This window comes from Anopheles moucheti, chromosome X (genome assembly GCF_943734755.1).
Source record: "Anopheles moucheti chromosome X, idAnoMoucSN_F20_07, whole genome shotgun sequence".
Taxonomy (NCBI): domain Eukaryota; kingdom Metazoa; phylum Arthropoda; class Insecta; order Diptera; family Culicidae; genus Anopheles; species Anopheles moucheti.
The window spans coordinates 1104102-1115963 of record NC_069142.1 but is presented as its reverse complement, the minus strand read 5'-3'; the positions used below and the strand labels follow the sequence as shown (position 1 = coordinate 1115963).

Below are 11862 nucleotides of genomic sequence, written 5' to 3'. Positions count from 1 at the left end.
ATTATCGCCGTTCGTCGCTTGTTGCCATGCATGTTCTCATCTGCATCATATTGCATCTTAATTAATTTTTAGAGCATCGTGTTCGTAACAAATTGCTTGCAGTATGTAAAAACTAAACGAAAATAGTATAATGTACCCCTTCCATTCTAACTTAGCTTAACATACTTTAACCATTAATCTATTTTTAGCTCAAAATGAACCAAATAAAAGTGGCAAAGGTGTTCTCGTTTTTGACATTGACGAAAATTGCTCCTTTTTATCGACACAACAACCTCCAACCATCTCGGTATGTTATTTCTGGCTTGATTTGATATTATTTACCCGCACCTGGATAGTTAGTCCTGCGTACCGAGGATTGGTCCGAATGGGATTTAGGACCGGTTTCTATACACCCCGTGGTGGGTCGAAGATTACACTGTAATATTTTATTTAAAATTAGCTAAAGTGGACAACATTTTATGGAAAATTAGCGAGATTCCAACACTATTCCAGCTTTTTCGAATAATTGTGTGTGTGTTTTTTTTATCTTAAAACTTGTTTTATATTTAAGAATGATTTACAGATAGAGAGGGGGTGGAAAAATGGTCAGCATAGTAATCAAAGTGACAAAAACAAGCAACGAGTAAATCGTCAATACCATATCGTCAATATCGTCAATAGCGCTTTTAGTTGTGCGACGAACCACAAGTGGTCCGTGGGCCATTGGTGCATGCGACGGTTAGGTGGAACGACGGTAAGAAGAAAGAATAAATTAGAGGAAAAGAGAGAGAGAGAGTGAGAATAATTACGAGACAAGGAAAGAGAAGCGATTTGATGTCGACGGATTAAATCAACGACGAAAGCTGCCGTATACAAAACATTCCTAGACATTATAATACCAGTAATATCTATATTTGAAGTAAAATAACTGTGCATGTTTTGCGTTTTAATGTAAGTTGCTATTTTTTCAACACGATTAGTTTCCCTACTCGTCCATTCACAATACACGTCGTTAATTAAATGAAAAGGGGTAGACTATAATGTGGTTTCTGTATGTGCATTATTTGTTAGGGTGAGCTTCGCAATTTTGGGCCAAACATACGAGACGAGACATGCGACATGGACAAAATCAGTTTCTCAATATCGGATATAGGAATAGACGTACTGATGTTTATGTTTAAGAATTGCTCAATAAACAAACAACAATAAACAATAAACAATTTCAATGGGAAGAAGGCGAGGGCCTTTGTTTAAACATTGTGCAGCATAATAAAACATCGCGTAGATATTGATGGTGCATATATTTATATTTATTTTCAACATTTTGCAAACATCATTATCAAGCAATTGTGTTAAACACAGTTAAACAATTGTGATTTTAAATAAAACAACGCAGCAAATAACGCGGGAACAAATCGATATTATTTTCCATTCACCAAAGCCACTACCCTACCATGATCATGATTTCTCTCCCTTCCATTGCAGTTACCACCCTCTCATGATCATGACCGCCGATGGCCACCCCCTGCATGCGTATGTTTTCTTTTTCTCTCCAGTACTTCGTCAATAATGAAAAAATAGCACACTATATACGATTGCGTACGTGGGGAGCCATTCGTACGTTCGGTTGCTCTCGTCAAGCGCATTGCACGCCCCTCGGGTGGGATGACTCATGGCGGTTGCTTCGGTCCTTTATGGCGCCGACGTGCGACCCGAAATCGCACAATGATCGCAATCGGGTATGCAAACCGAGTACATCGTTTATCGTCGTGTTAGTTGAACAGACGCATTCGCGAGTGTCAGATCGATCGGTTCGGTGATCGCTGAGCAAAAATACTTACTGCACTCACGCAAAGGAAAGGAACCCCGCAGGTACGCAAGTGAACTGTCGCGAACGTTCGAACGTCTCGAAAGCTTAAACGTGTTCAGCACGCGGATCAAGCGGATCTTCTAACATCAGCCTCAAACTCGCACGGAAGCAGAACCCAAAATGCTGATCACAGCGGAACCTGGTTTTGGTATGGAGTGTGAAGGACTGCGCAAGAACACGGTGCGTTGCGACTTTGGCTTCCTGAGACGTGATCTAACCGTGCTGGAACTGCACAATTTTGTCGAGCATTATCTCGATCTGCAACCGGAGCAAGTGAAATTTCTGCAGTGGAACGGTATCGAGCGCTGTCTGTATCTGCGCTTGGATAAGCTGATCACGGCCAAGCGTTTGGTGGTGCTCAACCATCGGCGTCATACGTACCCGGAGGGGAGCCAGGGGTCCCGTGTCGGGCTGAAGCTGATGGATGTTCCAGCGGATGTGCTGCTGTTCGATCTGTCCGAGCTGGTGACGGACGAGCAGATAAAGGAGATCATGGAGCAGTACGGTGTGGTTCTCGCCATCGGCCACAGCCAGTGGGCTCCCGGGGTCCGCTTCGCAGGCATTAGCAGTGGCCAGCGGCTGGTGCGGATGGTTATCCGTAAGACTCTTCCGCGCTATGTACGCATCGGGAACGAGCTGTCGACCGTCTGCTACACCGATTGCGACAAGACAAACAACTTCTTGGGATTTCGTATGCTGCATAACGTTGTCCGTGGCTGGCGCTTCATGGGCCGCGTGGTACGCTCAATCACGCCGTAATGGAAATTTGCTTTTAAGGCCAGGAAATGCGTCGAGAGAATTGATAAGCGAGCGAACGTAATAAAGGAAGTGATTATATTTCATAAAAAAATATCCACAAGAATATACTCCTGTTAAACAGTACTGAAGCGCACAGATTTGTGCAAACACTCATTCATAATCCACTGTATATGATTATGGTCAAATAAAGATGTATTTATGCATTGTAAACATGTATACATTGTACATTATCATTTCAAAATCAAATATTTAAAAGATGACTATGCTGATTCCTACCTGTGGCGTAAGTATCTTTGATTTTAATGGCTTTGTTCCCTTTATTTTGGAATATCTATTTCAACGGAAAAAATGAGAAAACAGTAAATCGAGAATGGTGAATCTCTTTGGGGTGGATTTTTGACCTCAGAAAAATGTTTACCGAGAGGCACGTTTGTCTATACCTATCCAAAGTTATATGCAAAACGTGCAAAAAATTGAAAGAAAAAAAACGCAACTGGCATGAAAGCCTTTGTGTTCAACTGCTGCTGTGATGATTCATCGGCTTCTTCTTTCGAGGCGCATGTTTCGCTATCTGTATTCCTCTACTAGTTTATGCAGCTTTTACTTGACACCTATACAGGCGCGAACAAAAAAGGGTAGGGGTCCCTTAACGTTACAGTCCGGAGTCGGTATTGGTTGCAATTGCCGTATATAGGGACTAATATGCCAATATTGCTCTACAGATTTTTTGTTTTACTCAATTTATGCATTGTAATGTAATGTAGTTAATTAATGATTAATAGATAATTAATAGATTATCGGAAATCGGAATTATCGGAGTTGCTGGTTTGAGTTGAAATTTTATCATAATAGTTATTTTTATGTTTAATTTGATTACTTCAAGGGGTTTACAAATACTTTCTTAACCTAAGGAAAGGATTTAGAGGACAGGGAGGACATAGTCGAATAAGTTATAAGTTTCATTAAAGGCTGAAAGAGATGGGCCATTCTGTTCAAGGCTAGTATGGCGAACGGGAATAAGAAGAGGGGGTCTTTCGCGCATACGTCGCATAAACCGTGAAAGGGAATAGAAGATAGAAGGGCGCAGGCGCCTCGGGTTGTGACAGAGGAGGCAGTCGTTGAAGTAGGACAGGAAATGACCGTAGCGTGTATTCATTGATGCGAGGCCGAGCAGACGACAACGATGGGGATAGAAGGGTTCAGTTTCCATACAGCCAGATCGGAAGCGGCGAGCTACCACACGCATAAATTACCGCTACCCCCTTTCAATTCTGTCCATTCACCGAGGCATGTTCCAGCACAGAGCGGACCCCTTCAGCAGTAAACAGATTTAAGGGAAAGAGGGTCGCGGATCTCCGAGTATAACCGGATGAGAAATTCGAGCGCCCTTCGTTTGCCCTGTTTAACGTGTTGTCGACATGCTAACATGAAAACACAGTCTTTCGTCAAGCCACACCCCGAAGCCTTTGGTTAAGATGACTCTATGTAAGTGAGCATTACATCCAGAGAGTAATGTCACCGAATTCTACTAGACGAGCAACCAAATGTAATAACACAACATTTATACAAACATAACACTAGACCATTGGAGGCACACCACAAATAAAAGGAGTTCAGGACATTTTGGAGAAACAAGCAGTCAGCTGACGTGGACACTGGAGAGTATATTATCAAATGATCAGCATATAGAAGACAACCATCAAGAGGAAGAATATCAACGAAAGCGTTGACAAAAAAGGAAAAAAGAGGACTAAATATACAAAGAGGTTGTTTGAATAAGACAATATTACATGCTCTAAATGTTAGCAATAGCGTCGCGGGCCGTACAGGATACCCTCGGAGGCCGCCCGCGGGCCGTAGTTTTAAGACCCCGCAATACAGCAACACTTGCGGCAAATTCAACCTCTTTTTCTCAGGGGGTGATTTGGGGTGTTTATTCTTAATGTGTCTTTTTACTGAAAATACGTTGAGCTTCAGCTCTGGTATAAATAAGTAAAGGCTCCCACCAAAGTTCAATAAAAACTCGTTTATGCACTCGAAATGCAGCTATTATTACATAAATGTTTGTTGAACCATTTTTGTAACGAATTTCAAGTCGTTAGAGCTCATCGAATGTTCGACGTAACTGAAGACCAGAACCGTCATAAGTATGTTGGAGTTGCCTTATAGGTCTGCTCAGCTGAATGAAGTATGATCGTACTCCCAGTAATGATAATCAATATTGTTAATGAGTAATAGAGTTCATACGATCGCTATATCTAAACATTTCTGACCAAAGGTTTAGAAACATTTAAAATAATGTTGCGTACAAAGGCTGAAGAGTTTGATTAGCAATTGCGCTGCGCATTATTCAACTGGGTAGTGATGCCATGTCCAAATCGTTTTCGCTAAGAGTAAGGCGTTTCGTCAGGTCGGTGATAAATTATTTTGAAACGTTGAGGCCAACAAACGCACGCTTTTACAGCCTAAGATAATCACTACTTTTATGTTTTGTGTTTTCGATTTTTTTGTGGTTTTGCTTTATTTTATCCAGTTTGTTTTGTGGTCTCGAATTGAGAGAGAGGTTTTTTTTCCTCGCATCAGATTTCAATCATCGAGAATGATTCCCTTGTGTTTCTCGGAGAGAAAATGATCCCGTATACGTATACGCTGTGTATGGATACAAAATAAATCTGTAGTTGTACGGGGTTATTGCAACAGATGGTTGACTCTTTTTCGCTTGCTGGAAAATGCTGCGGTTGAGCTTCGGGCCAAAGTCGGCCATGGCTGATCGTAGCCATAATTGATCGGGGATGCTGTACGGAGTATTCTCCGCTGAGAGCGGCTTTACATTTGAGACAGCAAGCAGTACGATCGTTTCGCACAAAAGGAATGTTGCAAGAGAGTCTCGAGTTGAGTTGAGAGTGGTACAGTTGCGCAAAAAATGAAAAATTCCAATGAAAGAGTTACCGCAGCTGGAACTCAACCTCTGAGTCACCGTTTTTTTTATTGTACCTTCAAAATTGAACGTACCCGGTACACTTTTCAGGCTGTAACTTTGCGGATTGTTTTAAGCATAAAGATACATGTATAATAATTGAAACAACGACCCAACAATAAACATTTTAGGCCATTCTCAGTGTTTGAGATCACTTACATGATCGCCTTAATGTTGCGCTTGATAGTGAAATTTGCTCCAGTGCAATACAATGAGCTGAAAATCAGCGTAATAAAAGCGAGTGATAATGGTAAATCGTAAATTACACCCATCACAACCGCTTTTTGACGTCCAAACCTTGAAAATATCATTCGCTCTATCGGTATCGGCATAACACAGATAAGGTTGATTATTGCGTTGATTAGTTCAATCGGACTCGCTTAAGCTCTCGATTGGGACATCGCTTTATCGCATCTGTACAATTTCAGAACCAAATGATTGTTTTGAGACGAGTTTTGTACTTTTGCTTGACGCAACTGGCCATATGCCGATGCGAGCCAACGAATCTTATGATTATCACGCACTTGGTTATTTAGCAACTTAACAGCTGTGTCACATGCCACAGCCGGCTGTAAGAAGCAAATTGGACAAGTGAAACAGCACAGCACCGTATAAACCATGTCGAGCGAACTGCTCGTAATGCCACCCAACAGAGTCACGTATTATGTTTAACATCAGAAAAATGTTCTTCAAACATGTTGATACCAGCAGGGGGTTGTTTGCATATGGGTTTAGGCTCCATCGCTACACATACGTGGTGCACCGTTACGATTAAGCAGCATGACAATCCGGCTAAAAGGCACGCATAACACGCATGTCGGGATTATTACCGTATATAAATGTGGCGCCGACAGCGAGAAAGACATGCAGTTCCAGCTGAATTGTGTACAGCGACTAACTAGAGCAACAATGAATAAGTTTGCGCTTTCTGTCCTCTTGCTGTCGGTAGTAGCCGTCTCCGTAGAATCTGCACTGCAGCACTACGTGGTGGAGAAAAGCTTCAACCAGGCGCAGAAGGAGTGTGCTGAATACCAGGGTGTAGAGCATGACGATCTACTGCGCTACGTGAAGGAGGGCTACCCCGATGTGGAGGAGGTACGCTGTCTGCTGCGTTGCGTCGCCTTCAACCTTCGCTTCTGGAACCACACCACGGGACTGCAGAAACACTTGGTGGAGGGACACTTCGTACCGTACCCGGATGATTTCCACAACGTCGAGCGCACCGAAGCTTGTCTGGCCGAGAACTTGTACACCTGCGATGATGACCTCTGCACGCAAGTGTACAAGGCGTTCCAGTGCTACTACCAGCACTACGGTGCGCTGAGCGAGTGCCCGCAGTTCGTGGTCAACACCTACCTGGAGGATTTGCAGGTGGCTTACGATCTATTTGGCGCGCTGGCAGTCTCCCAGAGCACTCTGCAGAACCTGGCCGGAGGTTGCTTCCCGAGCGGCGAGGAGTCTCTGTGCTTCTTCTACGCATTTGTGACCCGCAGCGGACTGTACAGTGTCGATGATGGTGCAAATCTGGAGCGTCTCTACTACCAGTACCACGAGGAGGTATTCAACCCCAACAATGCCCAGACTGTCGCCTGTCTGCAGAACCAGAAGAAGCTTGCCTGTAAGAAGACCGTCTGCCAGCAGGCTTTCGATACATTCCAAGCTTGCTTCGGAGAGTCTCGCGGTCTAGAGTACCTGCTCCACACCGTGTTCGTCGACGCAGCCAAGAACTTCCTTGGTCAGCCCGTCTGCTACTGTACCAAGGGTAAGACTTGCCCGCTCCACCGTTGCTACGGACGTTAAGACAAAGTACTTGCAGACGCGAACGAATAAATCAATAAACGATTCTATCAACTAAACTCAATCTGTTTATATTTATTTAATGATTTATTAAAATAATTGTTGAATTATGGTATAAATCACATTATCCGATTTTATCACACTCTATTTTTGCACATATTTCGCTTTTATTGAATTGCTTCGAATCTCAGTTTTGTGAAATCATTCCAAAAAAATAAAAAAAAATAAAATTCTCTTAAATCATCAATAAAAAAACCAAAGCTTTTTACTATATATTATTGCAAGAAATTTGAGAAATTTGAGAAAAGATGAATTTACTTAACAGGAAGTAATATATCTCATATTGGCACTTTTACTACTTAAATTGAAATCGTTTTAAAATGAATGAAAATTTCGCCATGGTTAAAATTTATTTAAGGCACCTAATGACAATTAGTTCAATTTTTGTGAGAACGACCAGGTTTTATAGATTTAATTTTCACACTATGCCGAATATTAAATTCTTGCTACGAGGGAACGGTCCGGAAGGGATTTTGTTCTAGGTTTTTCGTAAAAACCCTCCGCCGATATCAAATACTTTATACAGTAGTATGCATTTATTTATTTTATTTTTAGTCAATTTCTAATTAGGATGCATTTATTATATTTAAAATCTGATACTTGACCAGCGGCGGATCAAAAGGTAGGCGGAGTAGGCGGTCGCCTAGGGCCTCGCCGTGTTGGGGGCCCCAAACAACTTGTGCCGATTGTGCGTTTTTTGGAAATTTTACAGCAAAGTTAATTTATAGCACAAAATCTAATTAAAATGGTAGAAAATTGATCGAAAATATCCTTAGATTATATATATTATATATATCCTTGGTTAGATAATTTTTTTTTATTTGATTAGCTATATCGGCCCGCAAATTTTTCCGTGGTCCTGTCTTGTGCAGATCGGCTGCGCTACCAATACACCATCTGGACGCCCCGTGAACCCTTATATGCCCTTTTACTTCAAGCTATTCATGTATTCTATTTCTTGAACGGGATTTTTTCATCTGTTCGTAAATGATCCTACCGTTAGATGCTAGAATAGAAACCATACTTGTTTTCACTTCCGCAATATTCGCAAGCTATTGCCATTGCGATATTCGTGGTGTGGTATTGTTTTCTCTCCCCGATTGAACCGTGAAAATGTCCAGCCTACGTGTTTCGAAACAGTATTGTGGTGGAGTGTTGTGTTTAGTATTTCGATTGTCACAATTTCTGCAAGTTTGCAAGCCGGTAATGATGTTATAACTGACACAATCTGTCAGTGTACTACGAAATAGCTAGCATTGATAGCATGAAACGGAAAGCATCCTTCATCTCGCTCAAACTTCCCGTCGGTTGGTACGAAATTCCATACAAAACCAGCTATTTTCAGATTCCCGATACCAGGAAAGCATCCACGGAAGAGGTAGCACCTTGTACAGCAATTTTGGTAGAAAACCGCCGAAAGGTATGCAATATTTAAACACTAACTTTCCCGTTGGTCGAGTAAAATTTTACAGCAATTTTGCTCAAAAACCTCCGAAAGTTATGCAATGTTTAAACACTAACTTTCCCGTTGGTCGTGAAAATTTTTTTCGAAAACTACCAGTTTTTGAATGTATAATACCAGGAGAGCATCCACGGAAGAGGTAGCTCCTGGTACTGCGCCGTAAGGTATGCAATGTTTATACACTAACTTTGCAACCAACTTGCAACGCAATGCGCCGTAAGGTATGCAATGTTAATACACTAACTTTGCAACCAACTTGCAATGCAAGTTGTACCGGTCGAGCAAAATGGCGCGCAAGATGGCGCCCAACGTCGAACTTGCATGCAACGAACTTGCATGCAAACTTGCATGCAAGTTTTTGCATGCAATTTCTTGTATGCAAACTTGCATGCAAGTTTGCATGCAAGTTTGCATGCAAGTTCTTGCATGCAAGTTCTTGCATGCAAGTTTGTATGCAAGTTCTCGCATGCAAGTTCTTGCATGCAAACTTGCATGCAAGTTCGAAGTTGGGCGCCATCTTGCGCGCCATCTTGGCCACCAAGGGGGGGGAGGGGGAAGGAAGATGTCACCTCTTGAAAAACATGCTCTCCTGGTATCGGAAATCTGAAAACAGCTGGTTTGTATGAAAAGTTAGTGTATAAACATTGCATACCTTACGGCGCATTGCATTGCAAGTTGATTGCATAACTTCTGGCGCAGTATCAGGAGCTACCTCTTCCGTGCATGCTCTCCTGGTACTTTAAATTCGGAAACTGGTAGTTTTCGAAGAAATTTTTCACGACCAACGGAAAATGTTAGTGTTTAAAAATTGCATACCTTTCGGCGGTTTTCGACCAAAATTGCTGTACTAGGTGCTACCTCTTCCGTGGATGCTCTCATGGTACTATACACTCGGAAACTGGAGTTTTCGAAGAAATTGTACTGCGAGCGAACCAATTTGATGGCAAAGTGCTCCTTGGATGCTGTAGTTGTAAATTCCACCACGTGCTGCTTCTCGAAATTGGCGCACGTATGATTGTAGCTCCATTTAGAAGAGTACAGATACAGTGGTAACTGGTGTTGGTGGTGATATAGCCGGTTCCGTTATTGTATTCGAAGATGGTGATGGCCCTGGCGGACCATTTGAAGAAGATGATTAGGGGTGGCCCAGCGGCGGATCAAACGGTAGGCGGAGTAGGCCCTTTCTTACTGCGCTTTTCGCCTTGTCTCATTTTAAGTCCTCTCAATGTTCCCTTTCCCTCCTGAATCGTTTTTGAAATTAGAGGCCCCAACTATATTTCCGCCCTGGGCCTCCAAGGGGATTGATCCTCCTCTGTACTTGACAGTAGTGGATAAATAAGCTTCGCGAGTGATGTTATTCCGCTCTTGGAAACGTAAACCAGAATAGTACAGTCAAGGGCCAATTACCCTGAATGCTTAAATGACTCCATACTATTCCTTCATTTTAACGCAAATACTCCAACATTTAGGCAACCAGTGCTGTGATGAGATGTTATACAATATTCGTTAGCCCACTACACGTACGATTAATTAACGCTTTCAGCAAGCCGACGCTGCGACTCTGTGGTAACCAATGTTTCGTTTGCCTGCGTGCGCGAGAAAACAACGTAAACAATGTTGATACTCGGATGCAACAATAACAAAACGCTACCCGCCACACAGACCCCATGGGCTACAATCTAGAGTGAACGTCCCAAAGTATACGGTTATGTGTGTTTTTTTAATCATGACAGTGGAGTATAATCGAGAGGCAAGTGTGTGCAAATTTGGCTTGAGGCACGCATTTTCCTCTAGTATGTGATATGTTATGGCGCCGTTCTGCTAACCCACGGTTCATATATAAATGAGTGAAAACACAGTTTCTACAGTACAGCTCCACTCGTGAAGCAAATAGCAAGGTATAGCAAAATGAAGTTCTTCATCGTGTTGGCTTTTGCTTTGGTGTCAATCATTGGCTCCATCCAGGCGGAGCAAGCGTCGGCGGAGCATTATTATATGCGGAAGAGTTGGCCCGAGGCCCAGGCCGAATGTGCCCTCTACCTGCGTGTGCCGGACGACCGTCTCCAGCGCTACTTGCGCGAGGGATACCCCGATGAGCCAGAGGTTCACTGTCTGGTCCTGTGCGTCCTCGAGAACCTGCGTGCCTGGGAGAATGGTACGCTTCACGAGGAAGTGCTCGGTAACTACTTCGTCCCAGCCACCGAAGACTGTGACAACGCCAAGCGTACTGAGCGGTGCTTGGTGAACCTGCCCCAGGAATGCAACGGCGAGCCATGCGTGCAGGCTTATCGTGCCTTCCAGTGTTACTACCAGAACTACGGAACGCTTACCAACTGCCCTGAGTACGTCCCGAGCTACTACGGCGAGGACCTGCAGGAGGCCTACGATTTGTTCGACATGTTGGACGTGTCGGAAGAGACCCGGCGTAAGCTGGCTGGTGGATGCTTCCCTAGCGGACCTGAATCGCAGTGCTTCTTCTACGCGTATGTGGTACGATTCGGTGCCTGGTCCAAGGATGGCCCGCTCCTGCACAACCTGTACACTCAGTCCAACGAGGAAGCCTTCAAGGAGAACAACGCTGAGACTCAAGTGTGTTTGGCAAACCTGAACAAGCAGGCCTGCAACAAGAGCAAATGTGAACATGTCACCGATGTGTTCGCTCAGTGCTTCGGCAATACTAATTTGTACAAGCACCTGCTGGCTGTGTTCAAGGATGCTGCCTTGACGTACACGAAGCAATAAGACTTAAGTCGAAGAAATAAGTCGTTCTGTAGGACAAAAGAATCAATAAATCGCTTATGAATTATAAACTTGAAATCTAAAAGCATTGTTATATTAATATTATTATTATTATTGTTTATTGTTCGTCCGCCAAAGATGGCCTAACGAGGCATTACAAGTGTGACTTATATTTAACATTCATGGGAGACTTAGTACGTAACGCGTAACATTTCGTTA

The 11862-nt window shown here is 43.1% G+C and overlaps 3 protein-coding genes across 3 annotated transcripts; all 3 read left to right on the top strand.

Annotated features, from left to right (window-relative positions):
* The first annotated feature begins 1969 nt into the window (after positions 1-1969).
* LOC128306449 (uncharacterized) lies at positions 1970-2608 on the top strand. The gene has a single exon (XM_053043969.1). It carries the CDS (start codon positions 1970-1972, stop codon positions 2606-2608), a length of 639 nt encoding a protein of 212 aa, XP_052899929.1.
* Positions 2609-6356: 3748 nt separating this feature from the next.
* Positions 6357-7385, top strand: LOC128307271 (general odorant-binding protein 45-like). The gene has a single exon (XM_053045034.1). The coding sequence runs from the start codon at positions 6366-6368 to the stop codon at positions 7383-7385; it is 1020 nt and encodes a 339-aa protein (XP_052900994.1). The 5' UTR covers positions 6357-6365.
* A 3427-nt stretch (positions 7386-10812) lies between these two features.
* Positions 10813-11646, top strand: LOC128307340 (general odorant-binding protein 69-like). The gene has a single exon (XM_053045125.1). The coding sequence runs from the start codon at positions 10813-10815 to the stop codon at positions 11644-11646; it is 834 nt and encodes a 277-aa protein (XP_052901085.1).
* Positions 11647-11862: the final 216 nt, after the last annotated feature.

Bases quoted from the DNA above. Each gene is read 5' to 3' on its own strand.
- LOC128306449 (XM_053043969.1), top strand. From the start codon at position 1,970: ATGCTGATCACAGCGGAACCTGGTTTTGGTATGGAGTGTGAAGGACTG.
- LOC128307271 (XM_053045034.1), top strand. From the start codon at position 6,366: ATGACAATCCGGCTAAAAGGCACGCATAACACGCATGTCGGGATTATT.
- LOC128307340 (XM_053045125.1), top strand. From the start codon at position 10,813: ATGAAGTTCTTCATCGTGTTGGCTTTTGCTTTGGTGTCAATCATTGGC.